Here is a 27963-nt window from a genome sequence, read left to right on the forward strand (position 1 = left end):
GCAGAGATGTGCCTCCCCCTGAAGGTCCTAAGTATTCTGAGCAGTTATGAGAGTCTTGAATCCTCTCACCATAGTGACACATGCAGACGGTTGTAGGAGGTTGTGGACCTCCACAGAAGGTGTACCTAGGGACCCTAAGGAATCAGGCCTTTTTGTTCTTGTGCAGTATTTTGTAGCCAGTATCCTCTGTCTGTGTCCTTGCTTAGAATGGCACAGCTGCCCTCAGAGAACCAGACTCACCATCAGGAGTCAGAGCCTCACCTGGGTACCTTGCCTCTTGTCCTAGGGCACCTCTCATTCTGAATTTACAGGCAAAGGCTCAGTCACTAGCCCAGGGCAGCACAGTAAGTGGGGAGCAGGATTTGAGACAGTGCTTGGAGCACAGGCTTTGACAAGTGCCTCTGCCCACCCAGGGGAGAGAACGTGTCCCCAGGACGAGGGAGGTCATTGTGGTCCTTGGAAGCTATGCTGTCATCACATTGGTCCCTGCTTTTGTAGCTCTCTAGGGTGGCTATTACTGGAAAGAATGACTCCCACACTTGGGGTCCAGTGAACTGAAGGATTAGTGTTTTTTTTTTATTTTGCAGTATCTTAACTCTTCCATTTCCTCCTGATTTACAGTTGAACCGTGTGAATGGCACATCATCACCGCAGTCACCCCTGAGCACGTCTGGCAGGGTTGCCGCTGTGGGGCCTTACATCCAAGTTCCAAGTGCTGGAAGCTATCCTGTCCAGGGGGACCCTATAAAGCCCCAATCTCTCACTGTTGCCTCAAGTACTGCCCATGGGAGATCTAAATCTGGTGAGTGGCCCAGGCCCTCTCTTTGGGGAAGTGCTGGAGTAGGGTAAGGGCCCTGAAGCCCTGCCTCCACACCAGACCCCAGGCTGTCCCCTGAGAGGCTTGGTCTTCTGGACAGTGTTTGAGCAGTTAGTTGTGTGTCACTGTGATAATGGTGCTCCCAAAACAAAAGTGAAGTATTCTTATTCATCTGAGGTCTTCATTGACATTTCAAAACAAATGGTTGAATAAAACACTGCTTTGTGTGCCCTGAGGGCTCCAAGCACAGCTGTGGCCAGGTAGAGACCACTGCCCTTTAGACAGTGTTTTAGCTTGTCTTTACTTTCCCTACTCAGCTAATAGGTCTTCCTTGATCAGAAAATCCACAAGCCGTTACTCTCATCTTGGCATGGTAGTGCTGTGTGATGAGCCCATGCAGGCTTGTGTAGAGAGCACCATGCAGCATGGCTGGGCACTAGGTGGGTTCTGCATTGATAGTCTATCTTTTAAACCCACCACATTAAAAACTTGGAGCTTCTAGCCAGGCACCATGGTGCACACCTATAATTCTGGCAACTCAGGAGGGTAAGGTAGGAAGAATACATGTTCAGTACCAGCCTGAGCAACTCTATGAAACCCTGTCTCAAAATTAAAAGGGCTAGAAATGAACCACGTGATACATACCTTTTATTTCAGCAGCTCAGGAGGCTGAGGCAGGAGGATCACAATTTCAAAGCCAGCCTCAGCAACTTAGGTCCAAAGCAACTTAGTGAGACCCTGTCTTTAAAATATAAAAAAAGGTCTGGAAATATAGTGGTTAAGTGCCCCTGGGTTCAAACCCCAGTATTAGAAAAGGGTGGTGGTGGCTGGGGATGTAGCTAAGCAGTAGAATACTCTTGGCTCAGTCCCTAATACAAAAATAAGAGAAAGAAGTTGGGGCTCTTTTACAGTAGAACTTTCTTTATGACTCGGGTTGACTCGTCTTCCTATAACACAACGTCAGGAAGTCAAGTTCTGACACACTGAGACATCTCTTCATTTATGAAAGCAGTGCTGCAGCTTGTTTGCTGTTGTGTCCTGTTTTCAGGATTGGTGACTGATATGTGCTGGTCTTTTGTTTGTGACACTTACTCCTACCTGGCACCTAGTAGGTACAGTGATACATCTGCTGCTCCCACTGGGAGGCTCAGGGCTCCATCTGAACCAGCAAGTCCTTGGGTGCCACAGCCCCTGCTCAAATCCCTCCGAAGCCCTGATCACAGTGGTGTTCTTTGATGAGCTGTTGCTTATGTTTTGAGCCACCCTGTCTGTGGGAGGAGTGGCTGTCTGTGTCAGTGCAGGTAATGAGCACAGCCAGCTCGTTCCAGCTGAGAAAGGCTCCCGTGCCCTCCCCTCTCTGTGTTGTGCTGCCTTACCAGCTTGCTGGAAGAAGACGGCCTTACAGAGCCCTGGCCTCAGTCCTTCCACTGTGGTGTAAACCGACTGGACCCAGGAAACTTGAGTCCACCCAAGCTGGGGGCAGAACTTCACACATGGAGCTGGGACATGAAATCTCCATGTGGGGACTCTAACCCCTTGCTGTTGGCTGTCCTGGTTCTGTGTCACACAGATGGCCAAAGTAGATCCAGAGTGACCAGCGCGTGGACAGTGTCAGACCTGGACGTCAGGCTTGACTGCAGCTCCTTGGGGCACTCTGCAAGCCCACACGTAAAGCGTATGTGGGCTGACGGGCTTAGCGGGGTGCTTTTGATCTCCTTTCACACAGACTGAATCAACAATCATTTGTTTTTCCAAACTGACAACGTGCACGACTATGGGTCAGCTGGCTCCATGTTCATCACATCTGGACATGGAAACAGCACTGTGCAGGTGTCTCTTCCCAGGCAGGTGTGGAGTTAGGCCCCAGGCCCAATCACTGGCCGGGAGATTGGACACCAAGTTATAGCCCCTGCCACACAGGGTTTTGGTTATGGGGAGTGTTTGTTTGCTTCTTTTTCAAAAGTTAATATGAGGACAAGGGGATATCACTGAGTTGGTAGAGTGTGCACAAGGCCCTGGATTCAATCCCCAGCACCACCCAAAAAAAAAAAAAAAAACAAAAAGTTAATATGATTTTGAGTTCATGATGAGGCTTTCAGTTTTATGTTCAGTGCAAGAATCTCCCATCACAATGAAAAGTATTACAGTAATAAGAAGCAGCATCTGGCCTTTTGTGCCTCCAGCTCTGTCCTCAGGAAAGGAGATTACTTCATAATTTCATAAAAATTATGAAATTGCTGTGGGCTTTCAGAAGCCACTGAACATCCATGTGCCCTCTGACCCTGAAAGGATAGAAATCCAGGTCCCTTGGCTGGCACCTGCCCCTTCTGCTTGTCTCACAGGGTCTCAAGTGGGCTCTGCTTTTCCCCGCCAGCACAGAATGCTCCTCTCAGAGGACACTGAGAGGATGGAGGCACATGCATGTGTGGTCTGCAGGAGGCTGACAGCTTGTGCTGGCCCAGATGCTGGCTGGGGCCTGGTGGCTTGGCTGGTGCCCTCAGCCCTGTAGGAATCATTCAGCAGCACCACTGTGGGTCAGGCTGGCTCCAGAGCAGCCTGTGTGTGGCTTGCTGCACTCAGACTGTGCCAGAGCACATTTGGGAAGCTTACTCTTCATGTTTTGGCTCATTTTTGGCATGAAGACAAATGGTTGCCTGTGCTTCTTAGTTACCCCTCCTACTTATGCTGATTTCTGCCCATCCCAAACTGCTGGTGGCTAGAGCAATCTCCGCGTCAGAGCAGCTCAGCACCTTGCCTGTTGGAGCGAAGTAGGTGTCCACTCGGGGTACACATCTGTGTTCTATAGATGCCATGATACACAGGTCATGGTGTGTGGCCCCACATGACTAGGGAGCACCTCTGCACCCTTTTTCAGTTTGGAAAATGCTCTATAAAAACATAAATCTTTTCAGTGGCTTTCCTGGAAACTTGGGGATGATGACGGCTTTCTAATCACTGCAGCATATCAGTGGGAACTGTGCTGGCCTCTTGTGATTGCAAATTATTTTAGCAGAAAAGACTTCCTCACTAAAGGAGAAACTTGATTAATCATGCTAGTAGTACAGGTCAAACCTGTTAGGAAATCAAAAGATAAATCTTTAAGAATTAAAAAAAAAGATCTTTTTTTTTATTGCTGAATACAATTGTATTTATAAACAGTGTTCAAAAGCTAAGTGCTGGTGCTTGCTTTATTCTGTGGGTTTAATGGACTTTACCTGTACTACAGTGGGTGTAGCCTGTCCTACACCAACCTTAGCATGGTCTTTGAGTTGCTGGCCTTGCTGGCCACACTGGCCAGGAGTTACCCACAGAGGATACCCCTAGGCTTGTTCACAGGCCTGTGGGGGTCTGTGCGGATCGATAGCTCCATGTGCCAGATGGTGGTTGTCCACTTGGTTAACAGAGCTCTCTCAGAATGTGAAGTCCCAGTGCTATTTTTATTTCTGGCAGGGTGTACTTTTAGGTTGGTTCAACTAATATCAAGAAAAATTTCACTTAAATTCTGTGCTCTTTTCAAGCTAATGATGGAAGCTGGCCAACATTAAAGCAGAATTCTGGCTCTTCGATGAAGCCGGCGCAGATGGCCAATGTGGATTGGAAGGACCCAGGCGTGGAGGGGGCTCTAAAGCAGGGTGCGATCTCAAGCCAGCCTCTGCCCTTGTCTGCACTGGGAGCCACAGAGAAGATGGTAGGCCATCTGTTCTAGGAGTTTAAGGATCAGCCCCTTCTGCCTTAGTCATACTCAGGATTTGAGGCAAATTAATCCACATTACCCCCAGAATCCCAGAGTCACTACACCTTTAGGGCCTGTGCAGACAGAACACAAGTGCACATGACTTTTGCCTCAGTTTTGCAAATGATGAGCCCAACAGTGTTCCCTGTGTCATAATCACAAGCTGATTTGAAGGATTTCAGATCCTACTGTGTATTCTTTTGCAAGTATGGGTATAAATGTGCTTCACTTTTCAAAGGGTGACTTTGTTTTTCTTCTCAACACCTAAATTTAGGGTGTGGATATTGGTAAAGGACCACCTCCCATCCCTGGTGCAGGCAAGCCGCTGCCTCCAAGCTATGGAACATACCCAAGTCCTGCACCCCTGGGCCCAGGATCAGCAAGTTCCCTGGAGAGGAGGAAAGAAGGCAGCTCACCTAGACCCAGTGCAGGCCCACCCAGCCGGCCGAAGCCTGCCCCGCTGCCCCCTACAGCCAGTGTCCCACAGCCAGGCTCCTCACAGCAGATCCAGCAGAGGATTTCTGTGCCTCCAAGTCCCACATACCCGCCAGCAGGGCCCCCTGCCTTTCCAGCTGGAGATGGTAAACCCGAACTCCCACTGACGGTGGCCATTAGACCCTTCCTGGCTGATAAAGGATCAAGGCCACAATCTCCCAGGAAAGGTCCCCAGACCGTGAATTCAAGTTCCATATACTCTGTGTATCTCCAGCAAGCCACACCACCTAAGAATTACCAACCAGCAGTGCACGGCACCTTAAACAAATCAGTTAAAGCAGGTATGATGAGTTTATCCCCTCCTCGGGGGGGCTAGAAAGTTATACTCTAATTAAGAAAGTACAGATTCACATCCTGACATTGGAGCCACTTGCTGTTTAGGTTAAAGCAAAAGCTTACATTTCTTACATACATCTCTCCGTGGGTGTCGGGTGGTTAAGTGGGCACTTTGCTGCTCTGACTACCTTTCTGACCACCCTCCCACACTACGTGGAAATCCAGCTTCTAGAAGGGTGAGATTCTAGGAATTTTGTTTTTCCTCCTGCTTTATGGAAACTTGTGCTAGAAGCTATCTGGTGAGCAGAGGCCAGGGGTAAGCCTTGACCAATGCCTTCTGGGCTTCCTCTCTGTGACTAAGTCAGACCTGGGAGTGGGTGAGTTGAGGAGGGTGTTACTTCTTTGGAGCTCCCCCAGCCCATGGGGGAGAAGAGCTGTGGGGGTGGGTGAGGCCCTTCTAGGAAAGCAAATGAAAGAATGTTCAGTGCCATACACCCTGAGCTGAAAGTGCCTCTGACCCTTACAAGAGGGTCCTTTGGGCCAGATCTGGGTTGGGCTGCCTCAGGTATTCTCGGGCTCTGACTGCAGTGTGCAGACTCATAGTTCTTGGGTTCCCAGGTGTGCCCAGGACTTCCCAGGTGGCATACAGTGTTATCAGTGGGCAGGATTCTGGCTCCTGGGGAAGCTCCTAGGCTACCAGGTCCCACCTTCCTGCTCCCGGAGCAAGTGTCCTCATGTTGTCTTGTCTAAGGCTCACACATGAGTGTAGCAACTTTATTCTTTCCCTTGGCTGGAAAACAAAGCAGGCTTGTTGAAGGCAGCGAGTCAGATCAGGAGCTTTTTTTGCCTTTGAAAAAACCCACTTCTAGGAACCTCAATATAAAAGCCACTACACTGGAGAGAGATTCACCTTGCAGAAGGAGCCAGAGGAGGTTCTTGTAAAGAAGATTTCCACGGGGTTTAAAATCAGAATCCTCAACAGCAGTAGGAACCCATCTCTGATGGAGTAGGTGCTTAGGGACTAGCCCCAAGACCCAGCAGCCAAGTTGAAATTGTGCCCTATCCTCTGTCTTCCAGTGTATGGCAAGCCTGTCCTACCATCCGGGTCAACATCTCCATCGCCCTTACCCTTTCTTCATGGGTCACTGGGCATAAGCACCTCACAGCCTCAGCCATCTTCAGAATGTGCTGAGAAAGAGCCAGAGCAGGAGGGCCCGGCTGCACCTGGAGAGGGCAGCTCGGTGGAGAGCCTGCCGCGGCCACTCAGCCCCACCAAGCTCACACCCATCGTGCACTCACCGCTGCGCTACCAGAGTGATGCGGACCTGGAGGCCCTGCGCAGGAAGCTGGCCAATGCACCCCGGCCCCTGAAGAAGCGCAGCTCCATCACAGAGCCAGAGGGTCCCAGTGGACCCAACATCCAAAAGCTGCTGTACCAGCGCTTCAACACCCTGGCTGGTGGCATGGAGGGCACCCCTTTCTACCAGCCCAGCCCCTCACAGGACTTTGTGGGCACCTTGGCTGACGTGGACAATGGAAACACCAACACCAATGGCAACCTGGATGAGTCTACTTCTGCCCAGCCCACAGCCCCACTCCCTGAGGAGCCTGCCCCATCCTCAGATGCCAATGATAATGAGCTACCTTCCCCTGAACCTGAGGAACTCATCCGTCCCCAAACCACCCACCAAACTGCTGAGCCTGCAGAGGATAACAACAACAATGTGGCCCCAGTCCCCTCCACAGAACAGATCCCAAGCCCTGTGGCTGAAGCCCCATCTCCGGGAGAAGAACAAGTCTCTCCAGCACCTCTTCCCCCTGCCATCCACCCACTGGCAGCCTCAGTGGTGGGTGTCCTTGTGAGACAAAAGCAGGACTCCCCTCAGCACTCACCTTGTTAGGGGCCAGGCGTGTCCCCGCCACCCACAGTTAGGTCTGAGAGGGCTGTCGGGGTAAGGAGAGACCAAGGGGCCCAAAGGAGGGGTGCACAGTGCCCCTTGGAGGCTGCCTTTGGGACCTGGGAAATGGGCAGAAGGAGGGAAGAACCTTCTGGACAGAGGCCCTTGGGTTGAGTCAATTTTGGTGGACCAGAGAGCAGCTGGGTATCCTCTCAGGATCCAGTAGTCCTTTCACCTGCAATCTCAGTGCTACTGCTGACAGCTATGTTAGGTGTCCCTAAGGATGAGCTGCCAGCTCCCTGGGAGCTGCATCTGCCTAGCAGTTGGCTGTGATAGACCCCATTCCTTCCCACAGGGTCTTCCAAAAAAGTAGGCTAGCAACTCACACCAGCCATTGCCCTCTGTGAGAATAGCCAGGAGCTCAGGCCCATGCCACTGCCCTCCTCAGGTAGCCCCTGGGCTGCTCTTGGAAAGCCACTGCCTTAGGGTTTAGTTCCTGCTGTTCCTTCCTATGGATTTAGGTCTTGGACTAGCCCTCATTTCGTAGGTCAGCTGGACATTGAAAGCATGCTTCCTTTCCACAGAGCAAGCGGACAAACCTGAAGAAGCCTAACTCCGAGAGGACAGGGCATGGGCTGAGAGTACGCTTCAACCCCCTGGCACTGCTGCTAGATGCTTCTCTGGAAGGAGAGTTTGATCTGGTGCAGAGGATAATCTATGAGGTGAGCCACACCCACCCCATGGGTGCTGCAGGGGATGGAGGACTGGCTCTAATGTGTCCCATGTCCTTGTCCTAGGTGGAAGACCCCAGCAAGCCCAATGATGAAGGGATCACCCCACTACACAACGCAGTCTGTGCCGGCCACCATCATATTGTGAAGTTCCTGCTGGACTTCGGGGTCAATGTGAATGCTGCTGATAGTGATGGATGGTGAGGGCCCCCAGCGGATTAGGTTGAGGCTCACTTTCTCCTACCTTACAAAAGGAAAAAGCGCATGGTCAAGAAAATTGGGGGGGGCTGGGGATGTGGCTCAAGCAGTAGCACGCTCGCCTGGCATGCGTGGGGTGCTGGGGGTGCTGGGTTCGATCCTCAGCACCACATAAAAAAATAAAGATGTTGTGTTCACCGAAAACTAAAAATAAATATTAAAATATTTTTTTTAAATAATAAAAAAAAAGAAAATTGGGAAGTATGTATGGCAAGAATACCCATCAGTTCATTCCCCAAAAGACAGCTGTTGCCAGCATTTTGTTGCATATCTTTCTCCTAATTATTCACTCTTCCTTTATTCAGACATTTTGTATGAAATACGAATTCACATGTATGAATATGTGAACAGTAAATCCAGAAAGCCCCCTTTGTTATTGGTTTAGGTGTATGTGTTCTTGTTTCCATTTGCCTTCAGGATCAGGACTCGGCTGCTGTGCAGGGCCTGTGGTCTCACTGGGGGTATTTTGAACTTATAGCTCTCACTGTGCTGTTTGTCTTTTTAAAAAAAATTATTATAAAATACACATGAGATTTGCCATCTTAGCCGTTTGTAAAGGTCCACTCAGCATGTTAAGTGCATTGACATTTCTGTGCAGTGAGCATATTTATAAGCCATTCCTTAAACTGTTCTCTGCCTGTCCCCTTCTCAAAAACTGATATGTAGCCAGGCATGGTGGCACACGCCTATAATCCCAACAGCTTGGGAGGCTAAAGCAGGAGGATCGTGAATTCAAAGCCAACCTCAACAGCAGCAAGGTGCTAAGCAATTCAGTGCGACCCTGTCTCTAAATAAAATACAAAAAAGGGCTGGGGATGGGGGTCAGTGGTTAAGTGCCCCTGAGTTCAGTCCTTGGTACAAAAAAAAAAAATCAAAAAATAAAATTGATATATGGTCCACAATCCATCAGTGGAGGTCAGACCTTTAAAAACACATGGAGAAACTTGCCCAGTAAGAAGGCATGGCACCTTTGTAAGGATTCCTTTGAGGGTCGCATCACACAGGAGCCAGGTAGCCCTGGACAGCACCAGACCCACACCCTCACCACTCTGATTCTAGGACACCACTACACTGCGCAGCCTCTTGCAACAGTGTGCACCTCTGCAAGCAGCTGGTGGAGAGTGGAGCTGCCATCTTTGCCTCAACCATCAGTGACATCGAGACTGCCGCGGACAAGTGTGAGGAGATGGAGGAAGGCTACATCCAGTGTTCCCAGTTTCTGTATGGTATGTAGGGTGTCTGGTTCATCTTGGCTTCTTTACCTGGGCAGGGCAGCAACGTGTGCAGAGGTGCTGCCACAGTAATCCCAATGGCCAGAGAGTGTGCTTGAGTGCTCCTGGTCTTTGAAACTGGGTACGCTGCCCATTCACTCCTGCAAACATTTGAATATCCACATTGTCAGAAGGATTCTGTGCTGTTGCTAAAAAGTAAAAGTGACCTCACTGTGCTTTGCACAGAGGTTCCCCTTGGGGCACAGGGTCTGGGTGTGTGGATGGCTGGGCAGCACTCATCTGTTCACTGGCTGCTGTGGCGCACCAGCACTTGCAGTGGGGCCACTCCATCCCTGTGCTGGCTTCGGGTTGGCCACGTATCCCCTGAACCATTTGATGGGTGAAGCTCTTCCCCTGATCAGGCTGTTGTAGCCAGGGTCAGGTTCCCCAGAGCTTGGATGTTTTCTCTGTTCCAAGGATTAGGCAGTCACAGGCATTCATTCTATATATGCCAAGCCCTGTGGTAGGCCCTGGGAGAGTGACATAGAGGCAGCTGACAGGTTCTTGCAGTGTAGTGGGACTCAGCAAGCACAGAGGCTGCCATCACAGCAGCACCTACTGAGGGAAGATGGCTCCCCAGTGTGACTCTGCTGCCTCTAGAAATGAAATGTCCCAAAGAAGACCCTTTCTCCTTTCTCGGGGCACTCCATGTAGTGCTTGGCCTTGCATTCACTCTACAGCCACAGCACAGGGTCGTGAGCAGTTGCTGCTGCTTAGCCACCAACTTCTGAAAGTTTGTTCTAAGTTTTAAGTTTTATCTTTAAAAATGCCCTTTAGAACAACGTACCTCTACCTCTGGAACCAGCATTTCAGTAGAACTTCATATCCAGGAGTTCCACATCTGTATTCAACCTATACCATGGATCGAAATCTGAAAAGCCAGGCATGGTGGCACATGCTTGTAATCCCAGCAGTTCAGGAGACTGAGACAGGAGGATAGCAACTTAGCAAGGTCCTATCTCAAAATTTTAAAATAAAAAGGACTGGGGAAGTAGTTCAGTGACAGAGTGCTCCTGGGTTCAGTCCCCAGTACAAAAAAGAGAAAGAAAATATCTGAAAAACAGTGATATCTGCACTGAATGTATAGATTCCCTTTTCTTGTCATTATTCTCTAAACCCACTTAGGTATAGTAAGTAATCTAGAGATGATGTACACAAGGACACATGTAGGTTATATGGGGACACCACTGCCATTTTGGCAAGAAGGACTCGAGCACCTGAGGATCTTGGTATCTGCAGGGTTTCTGGAATCACACCTCATGGACACAGAGGGAAAGTGTACTATCTTGCAGGGATGGGAGAGGGTTGTGTGCAGTAAGCTGAAGGGCTCAGCTAGGCCTGGGAAGTGTCAGGTGGAATGACCCTGTTTCTAACCTCACTGGCCTGCGGCCCATGTGAGCCACCTTGAGTAGCAGAGTGTCGCCTTTTCCTTGGTGGGTTGCTTTCTCTGGACTGCCCTTGCTGAGGCCTTACTGTGGCTTTCTGGTCCCAGGGGTACAGGAGAAGCTGGGAGTGATGAACAAAGGTGCAGTCTATGCCCTGTGGGACTACGAGGCCCAGAACAGCGACGAGCTGTCCTTCCACGAAGGCGATGCCATCACCATCCTGAGGCGCAAGGATGAAAGCGAGACTGACTGGTGGTGGGCTCGGCTCGGGGACCGGGAGGGCTATGTGCCCAAAAACCTGCTGGGGGTAAGCATGCGGTATGCTAGAAGGTTATGTTGGAAAGTCAGCTGGTTTTGTGTACTTGGCCAAAGTCACAGGATCCCCCTCTTGGCATGGGTTCTGGTTCTATTGGGGACCAGGGCAGGGGGCACCTTTCTTAAAGCCTCAGCAGCCTGCTCTGCAGAGTTGAGGTGCTGGGATTCAGGCAGAGCTCTTGGAGATGACTGGCCTGCACCCACCTCTGGAGCAGCTGGGCCATGTGGAGGCCAGGAGCACTGGCCAGCTGCTGCTCAGTGTGCTCTGCTCATGGCACACTTTGGCAAGCAGCTAGGCCACCCACCTAGACCTTCTCCATCTTGACAGGTGGCGGGCTGGGGCAGATTCTGTAGGTTGCCAGCTGTCTCCTTCATGGCAGAGGGCCACCCTGCTTGCTTCTCCCATGTGCTGCAACAGGACTGTCAGGTGTTCCTCATCCACTGGCAGACACCTGCCCTGAGGGAGCTTATGCTGTCAACGGCCTAGTGGACAGTGATGCATTTTAGGGTGGCATGAAGTGCTGCCAGAAAGATAGGAACAGATCACTCTGGGGTGGGATCCTTTGAAATAGTAGTTTGGGAGAGTTTCAGAGGAAAGGGGCAGCTGTGTTTGGGCCAAGGAGGACAAGCCTTCCGGGGGCATGCAGAGGCAGATGTGAAAGGCCCCTGGAGACCAGTTCCTGGTCACCCCAGCCGTGTCCATTTCTTCCCAGCTGTATCCACGGATCAAGCCCCGGCAGCGAACACTTGCCTAAGCTTCCCTCTGGAGCACCACGGTCTTGCTGGCTCCCAGGAGCTGCTGGAGAGGATCAGCTTCCGGGGAAAGCTGACGCTAGGATGGCTTCATGGTGCTCACTTTAGCAGACACCACCCACAATGTGAATTCCTGCACTTCCCAGGTGAGGCCTTCTCCAGTCCACCGCAGCTGGGAGAGGTACTTTTGCTTCCAAGAGGACCGGGTTTTGCCAATTACTGTAAATCCAAATAAACACCCAGCTTTCAGAACTCCCACCCCTGTTGCCAATAAGAAGCCCTGTAATTATTAGGACCCCTGTTGGTTGCCAGTGAAGATTGAGCTCTGATCTGGCCCTGAGGCCACCTCTTGTACCCCCACCGTGAAGCCAAGCTGCTGCCAGATGCTCCCACTGCAGCCCACCTCTGAGAGCCCCAGAACCCACCCTTCCTTACCTCCCCACAGATGTTCCTTTTACTACCAAAGGAGCCTTTGTGGGCATACTGTCCTGTGGTTGCCCCTGTGGATATCCCCAGGGGTCTTTCTGTACAGATGAGTGAAGTGTCCAGCTTCTTACTGGCCCTGTGCTGGGGCTGGACTTCCATTTCTGGGCACACATGGTTCGGATTCCTACAGCCTCTGGCTGCACACCTTGAATCTGTTTTTGTTCTGAGTATAGTCAGACACAAGTCTGGGCAAGGACAGGTCAAGGCCTCTGAGGCAGCAGCAGCAGGGCAGGGACCAGTCCAGACAAAGCCATCTGGAAGGCAGCAGTGCTGGCCCTGATCCCTGGTTCCACACAAGGCAGACCCTGAACTGGAACCTGAATTGTGTGGACAGGCTTTTTATACACCAAGATTATTTTTCAACTAGACCATTCAAAACTACCAGAACTATGTTGGAAATGTTCTTTCTCATTAACACACAGGCCCTTAGGCTTTATTTTCCGTGTGCATCTTGTGTATGATCTGTGTGTAAATATGTGTATGGACTCGGAGGCAGAGCTGCAGTTGATGGCTGACTGCACGGGGTGTGGCACTGAGTGACACCACTGGGAGCAGCTCTGCTGTCCCTGACACTGCTGACGCTGTGTAAATGTGCACAATAAACTGCTGTCTCACATCCAGCTGTGTCTTGTGTTCTGGAGGCAGGATTGAGCTAGGCCACACACTCAGGTTAGAGGGACACAGTAAGACCAGAGACTGCTCTATACTTCCAAAATAGGTTTTAATCATATGCTTTATATACAGATTGCTGTACAGTCATTTTAATAAGATGAAAGAGTAAGTGAAAAGTAGAAAACAAGGCTGATTCTGTCTGCTTTATGAAGTATCAAAGGATTGTTCATTGCCCCAAATTAGTGACAAGGTCAATGGAGAGTTTATAAACAGGCTAAGGCAACATTGTAAATTGGCTATTGGAAACAGGCAGGCTCCAGTGCAAACCAGAGGCCCTAGTTACCACCACTCACTTTGTTTCTGTGGAAGAACTAGTGTAGTGAGCACTGATGGGCCTGGACACGTCATACAGGTTATGCTATAATTAGCTCGGCAGTAGTAGCTCAGCCTCCAAGACTCTGAAGCTGCGTGCATACGGCACTAGGTAAGTGAACACTTTGCTGCTCTAAATAGGTGGATTGTATTTCTCAACATAGCAGGGTGAGGCCCTGTGGTGCCTGGCCAGGGGCAAGTGGCTTAGCTCTGACCACAGTTGCACTTCTTCAGCTCACGGTCACTGGTCCCGAGATTCATAGAGGAGTTTGGCGGCCTGCAGGGTGACCAAAAATAAACACCAGGAAGCACACCCAGCCCCGCACCCAGCTGCACCAAGCCAAGCCCCGTGCCTTCCAAAGGCACTGCTTTGGCAGGTCCTTTTCTGGGAAAAGCGGGCTCTCCCCTGAGCCCACAAGCCGTCCGCCCACACCCATGGTACCTTATGCATGGCTACCAGCCATGCTGTTGCCTGCCTCCTGCTGGTATTTGCATCCTCCCCTGCAGTCAGCTTCAGCTGGGCCTCGCCCTCTGTCCCTGGCACCGTGTACTGCAGGAACATGCCTGTGGCCCGAGCATTACCTCCTGGAAGAAGGGGACGATGTGAGGTGGCCAAAAGGGGCCCTGATGAAATGGTGGCCAGTGCTGCCCCACCCTATGCTACTCAGGAAGCAGCCCTGTTGGGACCATGCGGTGATGAGAGCCCCTGTCTCTGTGGAGAACACAAGTTCAACCTGGTCTGGTGCCTCCAGGGACAAACTCGTGGAGCTGCATCACCACGAAAACTGTTCTTGGAAAATTCAGAAACTGCTGCACCTCCTGAGTCCCATGGAGCCCGTTCCTGCCTCCAGAGAACTCCCAGATAATACCTGTCCACAGCCAGGGCTGCAGGAGTGCTGAAGCCACCTCAAGAGCACTGGTCATCAGACAGGCCAACTGGACAGTCACTTCATAGCTGGTTTCATACCTAGAGGTCAGAGGCTACAGCCATCCTCTACTGAGACCAGGACCTCAGCTGAGCAGACCGTTGATGTCAGAGAGACGCCACACCACCCTATCACGTGCTGCTCCCTCAGACCTGATGGGATGCCATCAAGATCTGGTTTGGGAGCTGGGTGGCAAAGACCCAGTCTCCCGTTCCTGGGCTGTGATCAGCTGCCCCAGACACTGTGACTTGACTCTAGCACCTGCTCAACAAACAAAGCACTGGAGAAAGGACTACAGTCTCACAGGGCCCCTGTGCAGCTGCACCTGTAGCCTTCTACCTGGTGACAGGAGGAAGCCCCACATTCACGATGAGTCACCATGGATATCAGTCACAGCTGATTCCCACTGGTTAGCAGGTGAGTGCACTGACTATAAGGCCAGGGGTCTTTAGGAAGGGGCCTGACCAACACAAGAGCACGGTGTCCGCTGCAGAACTGTATCCAGAGCTTCCTGAGCTGCTCCTGCACAAGCCCAGGGCTCCTGCCGAAGATCTCAGGCTGAGCTGCCCCCCGAGATTCTGTAGCAGGCAGACTTTGGCTCTGCCCACCACCTGTAAATACTGGAACATGGCCATGGGCCCCTGTTGTCTATGAGGGTTTTTGCCCTTTGACCAGAAAACCCTTCCTTTCTGGCCCTCAAAAGAACAAGTGTCATCCTGCTCTAATAGCCCAAGCTGCTACAGCTCAGGAAGTGGTTCACACTATCCCTACTCCCACCCTCCACAGGAAGAAGGGTTATGGGACTTTAAGGGATCTAAGAAAATGCTGGGCAGTACAGGGGTCACTACTCCCAAAACCTTCTGAGGACATGTGGTGCCAGTAGTCCTATGACCTACCCAGCAGAAAGTCTACCTACACTCACAGGACCTGCCAGAGGCCATCCCTGTCCTGGCCACCTTCCCCTTGGCCTTGGGAGGGGTTGTAGTGAATTGTATTCCTGGCCTTGGGCTCCCTAGGTGAAGGCAGGCAGCAGGGTCATGGGGGCTGACCCTAACTTATCCAAATTCTGCCCTTGGCACCAGGGTTTCTTCAGCCAGCTCGTTGCCCCATGTGTGTCCCTACATTCAGGGAACACAGGTAGCACAGCATAGGCCTGATATACTCTGTCTCAGACCCTGAAGCACTAAGTGCTAGGAGCCAGGAAGTCACAGGGAGCACAGCTAGCCAGGCCACAGGGCGGCAAGCTGCTGCCCTCTCCACAGGCCCAGTGCCTCTGGGCTTCCATGGCTACCCACAGCCCTGGCCTCAGCTGCTCAGGGCTGGCAGACACTGACAAAAAGCCAGCAACTATGTGGTAATGCTTCTTCCCTGAGATAGAAGAACTAAGCAAATATATTTTCTAATGGGACATTTTCATTTATACTCTGTAGACCCATGTACTGGGCCCACTGTTTACACAAATCAGCCAAAAGAAGTGAGTTTTACAAGGAACTTGGCATGAACCATCCACCCCAGACAGAAGCAAAGTGGCCAGAGGAGAAACAGGGCCCACTGCAGGCTGGAGGGAGTGGCCAACAGAAAACAAGGCTGACCTTTGGAGGCGGGCTGGCTCTCCAGGACGCTGTAAGTGTGTGTGTCTTTTTCTACATCAAGAAGGTAGGCAGGCAGTGAAGAGAAGAACAATCAAAAGCCACTCAGAAAACGGAGAGCAAGAGGTTAGGTCAGGTGGTTTCTTCAACACCATCTTCAGGTTTGGAACAGGGACACGTGCAGGTCAGCTACCTCAGGAGGAGGCAGTGGGAGCATGCGAGTGCCGCTTTTCTGCCAGCCGCCACTCCACCAATTATAGCACTAGGAGCACTGTCCAATAGTGAGTGGAGCGACCTACACAGTGGGACACCATCACGACAGGCATGCAGAGCTTCCTCCTTTATCTTAAGGTTTTAAGTCCCCACTCACCTGGCACATTCTAAATCCACTGACTGAAGACAAGCCTCACAGAAGAGAAAGGCAAGCCTCTTGGGCCCAAATGCTCATGCCTGTTGTCCCCCTCATGTGACCATACCCTCCTGCTCAGGAAGGCCACCAAGCACATACCTCCAGGAGCAAAGCCTTCCGTGAGAACCTGCACAGTGGAGATGTGTGCGACCTCAATTTCACAATGGCTGTCCCCGTCCAGAATCAAGCATCTACCCAAACAAAAGGGTTCCAACTACATGATTGAGGCCCACAACACGTGACAGCACCATCCAGCACCAAGTGGGGTTCTGGCTCTTACCTCTGGTTGTTGGAAAGACGACAAACCATGGTTTCAGATTTTTCTGAGTTTCCAAAAGTCACAGTGAAGGTGGCTCCTTGGGAGACAAAACCAAATGAGCAAATTCCATGTGCTGCTTCCACTTGCCCTCCCCAGGCTGTGCACGCTCACCCTCGCCTCCCACAGAGACAAGCGGAGGCAGGGTAAGCCCCATGGAGCAAAAGGCAGCAGTGAGTGGAGGCCGAGTGGAGGCCAAGAAATCAAACAGGGAATCGGTCTTGCTGCCTGTAGAGCACCTGGGATTTTTTTTTTTTTTAAACATCCTTTAAGGAAAGGACACAAGGCCCAGACCAGAGTAGCAGTAGGCCTGTGGCCAGGGGGGCTGCTCATGCCCCAGAGGCTCTGAGGCAGTCACGGCCCCTGGGGTTCTCCCCACCCCATCCCAGGATAGCCTCAGAGCCAGGGCTGCACCTGCTGAGGCTGCTGTCTCTGGACCACTTCTCTGAGGGCCACAGTCACAAATGACAGCCACCTGAAGGCTATGCCCAGGGAAATCAGAACCACACTGTAGACATTTCTACCTCTAAAGAGCAGAGCAGGCTCTAGGACTGCTCCTAAAGGAATCCAGAGGGCGAGACAGAGGTGGAGTGAGGGGCGCCTGCCCGCTGTGCTTACCACTCAGGAGCACCTTGAGCTGCCTGTCATAGAACTCTGCCTCGCGGTGGGACACGAGGGCGCACTCCGCGCACTGCCTCACGGGGTCCACAAAGCACATGCGTCGCAGCGGCACCTTCTGGCTGCAGCACCTGTCACAGAAGCACTTCCCGCAGCGGCGGCAGTGGTGCTAGCGGCAGAGGTAGGCAGTGAGCACCTGTGTCCTGAGCCTGCCCTGTACCTGAGGCTCTGTGCCACTTCTGTGGGAGCCCAACAAGGGTCTTCCTCACAGGCTGGGCTCTGCTTGGCTTGGGTCTTTTTAAAAACTAATCAAAAAGGCCACTTTCCAACTTTTTTCAACTTTCAAATCTTGCTGCCCAGGACACCCTTCTGTGTGCTGCCGAGGCAGGAAGGGGGCTCCTGAGGGCAGCCTGTGGGGCCTGTCCCTGCAGGAGCCCCACCAGTGCAGAAGCAGCATGTGACGCATCAGGACCCACCAGAACAAGGCATTGCTTGAATCCAAAGGATCCTACAGTATCATCCCCTCCCAGAAAGAGGCTTACTGTCCCACACTGGGTCCCTGCCTGGTGAATGCGCCTACCACCACCCACTGGATGGCCTCAGCTCACCTTTCTTGTGATAAAGTCAAACTTGGCATCACATTGCATACATCTCGGACACTAGGAAAGAATGCAATAGAGTATTAAAATCCAGCCTTCACTTAGCTAATCTGCTGAGGCCAGGGCAAGAGGGACCGAGACTGTCCAGAAAGCTAGTCTCCCGTCCTGCACCTGGAGACAGCCAGCAGCAGGGCAGCATGCCTTAACTCAGGACCCAGCTCAGAAGCCAGGTTCAGTGGGCCCAGCCCCAAGGCCTCAGATGAGACAGATGATTCCAAGACCTGCAGGAGCACCAGCTGGGACTTTGCCTGAATGCCTACTGGCCAGAGTCTTGCAGGGTCCCCAGGGCATGGGACTAGCTGTCTGCATCACAGTGCCTTGGGTCATTTTGACCCCAGATCCAGTGGCAGCACATGCTAGTGGTTTCTGTCCAGCCCTCGTGCTGTTACAGCCAAAGGCTGGCATCATGAAATGACCACGACACTTCACAGCAAGGATTAACCTGGACCAGGAAAGGACATGTTACCACTCTGATTTACAAAGGAAGAAAGTCCAGGGAACCTGCTCGAGCAGTGGAACTCCAAGTGATGAAAGTCTACACACTCGAAAGTGAATTCTGGGTCTGGGACCTAACCAGGGCCTGTTAGGGAATATCTGGGACAAGGGGGTTCAATGTGGATAGGTGCCTGGCCTGGAGATGCCCTGACACTGCTTCCTCGAACAGGCACAAGGAGGGGACTGTTGCCCACAGCCCAGGACTCTAGAGGCTACACCTTCTGGCAATTAGACTTCTATGCATTCAGCATTTGCACATGCAGACAGAATGGCTGGTCATGGGATTGGATGGGCACCTGCCACGTGGTTAGCGTACAGGGCCGGGCCACATGGTGAACAGGGCTGGACAGAGCCCCTCGCAGTACTTGCCTCCTCTGCTACACTCCCTCCCGCCTCTGCTGCAGTCCCTCCCACAGCAGCAGCCAGAGCACTGTGTGTGCTGCATTTGGCTCACACTTGAATTTTCTTCAAGGCAGAACCTCAGAATCAAATTAAATAGTCCCAGTTCAGAGAAGCTGTTTCATAGCAACGCCCAGAGCAGAAAACAAATGTTCTCTCTAGGTGGCCTGGTGCCAGTGAAATCCAGAGAAAAAGAATGTCTCCCAGTACTCTAGGACCTCAGGTTCTATGGCTGGGCACCACCAGGGTCACTATGACCCTGAGGAAGTACATTCTCTTCACTATCCCAGAACAGAGCACAGCACGGGAGGCTCTGTGGCTCCTGACCATGGGGAGTCTGCTCACTCCCAACAGGGCTTGATCATCACCTTCTTTCTGAATTGTCTAAAAGAACCCCATACCCTGGATAGCCTTGCACACACAGTGCATGACCCCAGCTGGGGCAGATGGGACGTGGGCACCCAGGGGAGGCCTGAACCTTCACAGACATGGGACAGGGATGTCCTGACACTGAGGAAGCACTGCAGGAAGGGAGGCTGAGAGGCTACAAACCATAGAAACCTGCTTCCAAGCTTGCTTCAGACCATCTGGTCTTCAGCAGTCAGAACTGAAATGGATCAATCCCCTTAGAAAGCAAATTAAAAGGCTCAATACAATGCCCAGCATGTTGACCCAACACCCCGCAGTCATTCATGGGTGGTGGTGGTAGCCCTCTACCCAAGACCCTGTGGACTGAGGCCTGTCCAATTCCTGCTGCTGGACCCCTGCCAGCGCTGAGCTCCCAGCCCTCTCCTGCAGCCCTCACTGGACAGCCCGCAAGCCCAAGGTCATGTTGCACTGTGTGTAGCCTCAGCTAGAAGGCTAGCCAAGTCTGCAAGGTCCCCTTGCAGGCAACAGAGACCTTGGAACAAGTCACAACCCAGTCCTCATGTCACCACCTAGGTGACAGGGCTGCCTCGAGCTTCCACTTGTGCACATACAGCCCTCAGTTGCTTCTGGAACCAGAGTACTAGCTTTGTGTACAGTTCCCACTCAGAACACAACCAGGACACATTCAGATTCAGGTAGGTGTCCTGGCACAAACCCCTGTGGCCACAGGGTGGTTTCTGTGAACTTGTACATCCCCAACTGGGAAGGTTCTGTCCTGAAATGGCCTCCTGCTGGTAGGAGACACTTTGGCTAAGCCAATACAGAGCTGTTCCCATTAATTCCCTGCCTGACACCGAGGTGGCAGACACTAGGACCCTGGCTAGTAAGGAGTTCCATCACACATCCTTCTAACAAAGCAAAGGAAACTATCACCATGAAAATGGAGACTCTCATGCCACGAGCTGTACTTACTTTTCCCCATGTCCCACTCGCTGGGCTCCCCAGGCCAGGACCTATATCCCTGGAAGCCTCACAGCCTCTGTGAGGACCTAACTAAAAATGTGCCAGGAAGGCTGGAAGGTGGGCAGGGGTGGCCCCTTGGTGTGATAGATGCATCCCTGTGATTAGACTTGCCAGAGACCCCAGGTCAGGATATGGGCCTGGGCAGCCAGTGGCAACCTGGACACAAGTGCACAATGAACAGTTTCCTCAGCAGTAGATCCCAAGAGGAACCCAAGAGAGAGATGAAGGCCACTTTGCCCTCAATGACTAAGGACTCAGTTGAATATTCATCAGGAATTGTCCGCATTCAAGACGTGAGCAGAGACTCCTCCACGGAGAGCCTCCTTTCCCATTCCAGTGGCCAGGAAGACCAGAGATGGCTTGAAGAACTCAAAGAGGAGGCAGGATTGGAAATGGGCACATTATAACAGAGCTAAAAAACAGAGCTGACTCTATCTCATACTGACTATCTAACATGAGTGGCTCCAGATCTTGCAACTAAGGACACAGGGTAATGCTACACTGTCATCCTGGCGCTCAGCATCCAGTTGAGACGTCAGCTCCTCAACACAGATCTGCAGCTCTGACAGCCTGCAACTGGGGCTGAAAAACTGACAAATGTGGCGTGGCCCATCTGCCCTTGCCTCAATCCAGAGGAGGAACACAGGCTCACTATGGCCACTGGGCATCTTCTATAACCGGTGACATAAGGTCTGCACAGTGCAGGGACCACTTGTCCCAGATATCTGCCTCAATTGTTACCAGCCATATTCACTCTGGTCAGCCAGAAACAAAATAACTCATACACTGGCTGCCGCTACAAGTCCCAGAGGCTCTTCACTGTCCTCTCTGCTGCCCTAACTAGTAGGCTCATGAACACTCCCCCTGCTCTGCACGCCCCTCCAGGCCTCAGCCTCTTCACATGCAGACCTGGAAGACAATGGCAAGGAGCACTGTCAAGGACATAGAACTACCATCACCTACTGCCCTGCCTCGACTCCATGAGTTCTGCATGTTTCCCAAAGGCAGGGGCTTCTCTCGAGTCCATGGACCCCTGTAGATGGTGTTTCCAGCACCAGGCTGGTGCACAGGTACTCTGCAAAAGCTATGCATGTGAACAGGTAGCCTTGAGGAAGTTCCATCAGGTCCTGAGGGCCTGCTGTAGTACTGGTCCAGTGCAGAAGCCAGTGGTGCTGGGACTCTGCACGCCTCAGGAGGAAGTCCTCAGAGACCCATAGCTGCAAATGTGTCCTCATTTGGAATGCCAGGAGCCTTTTAGGACATCGCTGCACTGCAAAGACAGGCGCATCACAACTCCACTCTGCCACATTCCACATGGCACTGTACATGGCTTCCAACTCTGAGCCTCCATGACTAATGCTCTTTCCCTCTACTGCCAAGCTGGCTTCTGGACTTGGAGACCAGGCCTGACCCACCACAGCTTCTGAGCACCGCAGAGGCCAGTCAGCAGCTCTGCCGTGGGCTGCCTTCACCCTCAAATGCCTGTAGGTTCCAAATGCTCTGTGTGCTGGGCACAGTCCTCTTGGCTTCCTCCTCAACCCCAATTGTCTGTCAATCACAGAAACTACTAGCATACCCTGGAGGAGGTCTTACAGTGTGTGCCTAGAGTTAAATGAGGCAGCCATGACCCCACCAGCTGTGGTGAGAGCAGCTCTGTTCCCACCTCTCCATGGCCGACCTGAGGGCCTCCAGTATCACAGCACTTTGCTGAGCTGTGCTACTCGAGACCCCATCTAGGGCTTAAATCTGCTCCCTTAAAAATATAAAATGATTCACAGGTTTTTATTACTCTAAAAAACGATGAACTTATTCAAAAAATGAACAGTAGTTTCTTTTGAGGGCTGGGGTTCTTTTTGGTACTAGGGATCGAACTCAGGGCCTCGCACAAGCTAGACAACCACTGAGCTACATCTCCAGCCCTTTGTTTTTTTAATTTTTCGAAACAGTCTCACTAAGTTGCTGGGGCTGACCCTGAACTTGAAATCTTCCTACTTCAGCCTCCTAAGACACTACGATCACAGCCAAAAAAAAACATTTTTAAACAAGTTGATTTCATTAGTTAAAATAAAATTTTTAAATTTCAGACAGAGCAATTTATATGAAAAGAGAACAAGGAAATAAAGCAGGTGAAGCTATGAGAACAAAACTCCTGCCAAAAGCCAGGTGCAGCAGCACATGCCCACCAGAGACTCCAGAGGCTGAGGCAGGAGGATATCAAGGTCAAGGTCAGCCTGGGAAACTCTGCCTCAAAATAAAATAGAAAGGACTAGGGATGTGGCTCAATGGTAGAGTGCTTGCCTAGCACATGTGAGGCCCTGGGTTTGATCCCCAGTACTCAGTACCCAGACAAAAAATTAACAATGATAGTAGTAATAATGAAATCCTGCCAGATACCAACCCCAGGTCAGTAACAAACTTCTCCAGAAGGGAAAAAGGGCAACATGCCAGAGGCTGCCAGCTCTTGCCTGCTGCTTCCAGAGCTAGGCTTGTGGGCTCTGCAAGGGGCAACGCAGCTACTTCAGGAGGCTGAGAGGACACATCAAGGCCCAGAAACCTGCCTGACTCATCTGCCTCCACCAAGTGCAGCAAAGAATATTGGCAACACCAGCCTGTCAGCCCACATAGTCACATGTCCCAGCAGGAGGACACCAGCAAGAAGAGCCACCGGGTACGAGGTACAGATTGTAACAAGTGCTCAGGTATGGGGAAGCCCAGGAGGAAAAGAGGGGCAGAAAGTCAACTTGGGTGGTGGCCTGATGAGACCCATCTGCAGTTTGATCCTCTGGACAGGGATAAACAGACAACCCGCCCATGACAGACTGCCCACCAACAGCAGAGGGAGAGCAGGGAGCCCACTGTCACCTTCTTCAGAAGCCCAGCAAAGACTGGGCAGGATGAGCTGTGAGGAGCTGCCCAGAGGGCCACCAGATGAAAAAGGGAGGAGGTGGTGGGGTTCCCAGTAAAATCCCCACCTCAGAACCCACTTCCCTGCAGCCAGGCCCCTGAAGGCACCTGCCAGCTCCTTGCTGATCCAGTCACTGACACTGACTCCTGCCACCTGGTCAGTACCTACACTAAGTGTTCTGCTGAAAAGTGAGATGGCTGTGGGCACAAAAGAAGTAACCGCAGAGGCTGTGGGCAAACTCAGGCCAGATCGAGTGCTGAGGAGTCAGTACTCTGCCTTTCTAACAACCAGAGGCTCCTGGGGCCACACCCTCATGCAGTAAGGGGCAGTCCCCAAAGGCAAGGTTCAGGAGTGGCTCTTCAGGACTAGCCAGAGTCCACCTGACAGCAGGTGGGAGACCAAAAGGTGGACATAATCTGAAAATGTCGTGTGGAGGGCTTAAATGGATGTTCAGAGAAAGTTCCTATAAAAAGGACAAGCTTTAGGACACATACCTCCCTCCCTTGGAGGCTGGAGAGACACAGGACAGGTCTGCCCTCTTCCCCACTGTTCCCTTGCAGGCCACTGTGAAAACACCATCAGCTGGGCTCTCGAACAGCACTCAGGGGTTCTTCAAAATTCAGTTATTAATGAGTGTTTTATATGAGTTTCAATGTGCCATCAGTTAAAGACCACTCTTCAGGGCGAGAGCACAGCTGCTACCAGTTTAAAATGAGCCCATATCAAAGACCTAACTCACTCCTTGCTTAGCACGGGAACCAACCAGATGTGAAATTCTGAAAAGCAGGCCCACTCCTGACCACCCGTGAAGAAGTGCATGTGATGAAGCTGTGAAGTGGGCTTCCTTCACAGGGCAAAGCTGAGAGGACACTGCAGAAGGGGCAGGCATCATCCGCACCTCGTGCACTAGAACCTTCTGCCTTGCTCTCCGGTTTTCAGTTTACAGGGTTGTCAGGCAACTCAGCCAGTGAAAGGTGGGGACTGTCCCAGGAGGAGGACACATCCAGGATCCCCTGCCTCGAAGTGTCAGCCAGCTTCTCCTAACATTATCAAAAGCTCAGTCAGCCACAGGGCTTCAGGAAGCTCTGTGCCCCAGGCAGCGTCCTGCCACAGCTGGGGAGGCTGTGGCAGCCCTTGGCACCTCACAGGGTGAACCTTACCTGTGGTCCTGGAAAACCATTATGAAATCCCTGCCTTCAGCACTGGCCAAGCACTCCCCTTCCCTGCATGACCTACCGAAGGTTACCAGTGCCCTTGACCCCCCTCCACTGGGCCACGCTTGGCAGGCCATCCAAATCCCTACTCTCTGCCCACAAAGCACTGGCTCAACTTGGGTTGCTACTGACCAAGTGGGGCAAAGGCCCAGGTACATGATTGACTGGAGAGAAGCTTCTCTACCAGCAGCCCCGGCCCACCTGGCTTCTGGGTTCAGGCCTTCAACCTACTGATTTACTGTGGAGCTGCCATACTTCCATCCTGAGCCACTGCTCCCACAAGAGAAAAGCCCTTTCTGGCCTGACCTGTGAGACACTTGCAGAACTCCCGGTCCAGCTGCCCCATCACGCTAGTCAGTTCCTCTCGGGCTGTTGTCCTATTGAATACAACCCCTCCCAAGCCCAGTACCTGGATCCCCACTGGTTCTTCATCTATAGGACCCGTGTGTGGAATGACAGTATGGGCAGCCACAGCTGTAGGCAGTGTCACAGATGGGAAGGAAGGGCAGGATGGGTTTCAAGGATCAAACTCAAGTCTTTATGGCAGCATGCCCAGCAGCCCAGCCCCAGCCCAGCCTCCAGCTCCCAAAGCACCTTCCAAACTTGCGTGGCATGAGGCCCCACAGGCTCCTGGGAGCACAGCCTTCTTTACCCAGAGAAAACTCTCAGCTCTGGGTCATGATCTCACTGAGAGCCAGAGAGATTCAGGACCCCCTCTGGAAGGACACATGCATACTCCCCTCAATTTGCAGCATCTCTAAGCCATAACCTTTGTGGGCCACAGTGATCACCTGGCAAGAACCCAGCAGATGCGGGGTGGGCTGGACTAAGACTGACCCAGCTGAAGAAAGGCCAGAGAGAACAGTCAGCGATGTAGGTGCAGTCTCCAGGTGCGGGTGATAGGAGGTAGGGGAGGAGATAAGTGCAGGAGTGACTCTGTTACTCTGTCCTACTGCATTCTCCACTCATTCCAAACCACCAGAAAGCCAGTTCTCCACAGCTGGCTACCTCTGTGCTTGGGTCACCTCCCAGCACAGGTAAGCACAGCACGTGGCCTTCAGAGCAAGGTGGGTGCATCCTGTTCCGCCAAGGGCCAGCAACCAGTACAGGAAGTGACCTGGGACTATCCCAACCAGTCCAACCTGCTCTTCTTCAAGGCTCCTCCAGAAAACTCTGGCAGGTTCTAGACTCCAGGACCATGCTCCAATAAAATTCAAGAGATTTTTCATTTCAGTGCTAGGGCTAGAGCCCAGGGCCTCATGCATGCTAGGTGAGCGCTCTTATCACTGAGCTACATCCCAGCCCTTGAAATACACTTTCTGAAAGTCAGAGCTTTAGGTCCCTCAGATTCTTGGGCCTTCTTGGGCTACTCAGATTGGTGAGTCGTAATTCAGATGCACTGGGGTGAGGATGGTCCTGGGAAACCCTGCCTGCCCTCCAGGGTGGGAACCAAGCTTATTATGAGAGACACCACACCATCAGCATTTCAACCCAGCTTGTCAGCCATGCCAGCATTCCTAAGACAGCCTGGGCAGAGCCCAGTCCCACCTCACCACCTTTATAAGAGGCCAGCTGCAAAGAAAGGCACCTTGCTTAGAGGAAGAGGTGAAACAGTTATCATAGGTAATTCCAAAAGGGCTCACAGGCATAACTGTGGAAACTAAAATCAGGAAAATATGCTTCAGTAGAAAACACCTTGTCCAGACCACATGTTCTCACACCATCCGCAAGGTCCACATGAATGTGAGCATTGTGCATTTGCTACTAAGAGTTTATAGGGGCACACCACAAATATATAGTTTCACTTGTCACCTTAAAAACTATTATCTATATCTATTATTCAAAGATATCATCAGGAGGGCTGGGGATATAGCTCAGTTGGTAGATTGCTTGCCTTATATACACGAGACCCTCTGTTCAATCCCCAGCACCACCAAAAAAAAAAAAAAAAAAAGATTTCATCAGGGATTGCTTCTTAGCCTTTGGCTTAAGGTCATGTGCAAATGTTTCTTTGGGGGCTAGTTAGGGAAAGAACAGTCTAAAAAGTTAAATTCTTAAGGGGCAATGGGACAAAGGTGAGAAATTCCAATCTAACTTGCTGGTCTAGCCATGCTAAGGGCAGCACTTTACCACCCACTTCGGAGTTCTGGTCCCAGCTCTTCCCTATTTGATCTGTCAGTTTATGCTCCCAGCCTGCCGTTGAACAGGTTGTAAGGCCTGCAGGGTTCCTGAGTGAACTAATGAGCCGAAGCACATGTTTACTTCTATCCACAGGAGAGTCACATTACCTTTAAAAATCATCTTTTTCCTCATTTTTTTTTTTTTATTGTGATACAACACACATAACAAACTTGCCACCTGCCTCATTTCTGCACACACTCTTCAGGGATGCACTCTATTACTGCTTAATCAACTTTAGGGCACTAGCCAGGCGGCCAGGTGGAGGCAAAGAGGCGCTGTGAGCTCTGGGGGAGTGGGGGGTGGAGAAGCACCAAGGGTAAAGTGCAGAAGGGGAAGGGCAGGAACCCTAGGTACACAGGGACCTGCTCAGAGGGTCAAGGGTGTGACCCCACCCAACACATCCAGGAGTGGCCTGGGCACCCTCTCTGGGCCTCTGGGAGCAGAGTGCTGATCTGCGCCATCTTTCTAAAGGGCTCTGATCTAACTTCAGAGGTGGAATGTGGCTATCTTCCCCAGCTTCTGGGCGCACAGGTGGCTTTGCAAGGGGCCTGCCAGCTGGCTGCACTAAGAACACCTGATTTCACTCCTCTGCGGTCTGTAGCAGATTCCCCCCAATGGGAGGGAGGAAAATCAGTTATCAGAATTTGTTCAGGGCTTGTAACTTAGAGCATTTCCAAAAGTCACCAGTACTTTGACTTTTTTAGGCATTTTTAATTTTCTCTGGAATAAGAAATTATAATGAATGCCTGGAATGCCTCCGTTTTCTTAGAAGTGGCCTGGCTTTGCAGACTCCAGAACTTCTGAGAGTGCAAACTCCGAGGTCTCCAGAGGGCCGCACCCACCCCAGGCAGGAGACCTCATGGCGCCCCAGTCCTCCCGCCCGCACAAGTGCGGGCCGGCCTCGCTTCCTGGAGACCGAGACTCGCCCCTGCCACTCGCCGAAGTGCAAGCGGCAGGCGCGCCTCTAGTCCTCGCCTCCCGCTCCCGCTCCCGCAACGGTGCGGGGGCAGCGGCTCGGCCCAGGACCGCCTCGGAATCGCAGGCGAGAGGAAGCGGACTTCGAGAGTGCGGGAACCCCGGAAAGGGAGCGGCGGCCGCGAGGCCAAGCGTGTCCAGGGCAGTGGCCTGGAGGAAGGGGGGGCGGGGGGGTTTGTCGCGCGCGGGCTGGTCCGAGGGGCCAGGACCAGGCCGGGCGGGGACGCACCTCCTTGTCTGGGACCCACTGCGGTTCCTCCAGGCCGAACGGGCTTCCGAAGGCGCGGTGCTCGGGCACCATGCGCAGGCCGCTCGGGGAGCGCACCAGCTTCTTGGCGTCGTGGCGCGCGGCCACCCCGGAGGACATGGCTCCAACTCGGATCCTAGCGCCGCGGCTTGCGCTCGGCCCCGCACCAGCTGGGCAGAGCTGGGCAGCACCGCCCCGCCCGCGCGGGCTGACAACGCTGGCGCCCAATCGCTAAG

At 52.2% G+C, this 27963-nt stretch overlaps 2 protein-coding genes across 4 annotated transcripts in view; one reads left to right on the plus strand and one right to left on the minus strand.

Annotated features, from left to right (window-relative positions):
- Positions 1 to 13048, plus strand: part of Ppp1r13b (protein phosphatase 1 regulatory subunit 13B) — an 82278-nt gene extending 69230 nt beyond the window's left edge. For both annotated transcript variants that reach the window (XM_076849549.2, XM_076849550.2), the window contains exons 9-17: positions 622 to 802; positions 4336 to 4505; positions 4825 to 5326; positions 6399 to 7168; positions 7804 to 7941; positions 8017 to 8150; positions 9268 to 9434; positions 10972 to 11171; positions 11893 to 13048. In XM_076849549.2, coding sequence (XP_076705664.1) covers positions 622 to 802; positions 4336 to 4505; positions 4825 to 5326; positions 6399 to 7168; positions 7804 to 7941; positions 8017 to 8150; positions 9268 to 9434; positions 10972 to 11171; positions 11893 to 11934 — 2304 coding nt within the window. In that variant the 3' untranslated portion in view covers positions 11935 to 13048. The remainder of the gene's footprint in view (positions 1 to 621; positions 803 to 4335; positions 4506 to 4824; positions 5327 to 6398; positions 7169 to 7803; positions 7942 to 8016; positions 8151 to 9267; positions 9435 to 10971; positions 11172 to 11892) is intronic.
- A 72-nt stretch (positions 13049 to 13120) lies between these two features.
- Positions 13121 to 27931, minus strand: Zfyve21 (zinc finger FYVE-type containing 21). 2 transcript variants are annotated; one of them, XM_076849552.1, is made up of 8 exons: positions 27710 to 27931; positions 17869 to 17919; positions 17261 to 17429; positions 16607 to 16682; positions 16426 to 16517; positions 15921 to 15971; positions 13845 to 13987; positions 13121 to 13679 (listed from the first exon to the last, which is right to left on the minus strand). In XM_076849552.1, exons 1-8 carry the CDS (start codon positions 27845 to 27847, stop codon positions 13644 to 13646), a joined length of 756 nt encoding a protein of 251 aa, XP_076705667.1. In that variant the 5' UTR covers positions 27848 to 27931; the 3' UTR covers positions 13121 to 13643. The 2 variants fall into 2 exon arrangements, with proteins under 2 accessions (XP_076705667.1, XP_076705668.1); XM_076849553.1 differs by lacking the exon at positions 15921 to 15971 and having other exon boundaries at positions 27710 to 27926.
- Positions 27932 to 27963: the final 32 nt, after the last annotated feature.

This window comes from Callospermophilus lateralis, chromosome 3 (assembly GCF_048772815.1).
Source record: "Callospermophilus lateralis isolate mCalLat2 chromosome 3, mCalLat2.hap1, whole genome shotgun sequence".
In the NCBI taxonomy this organism is placed as follows: Eukaryota; Metazoa; Chordata; class Mammalia; order Rodentia; family Sciuridae; genus Callospermophilus; species Callospermophilus lateralis.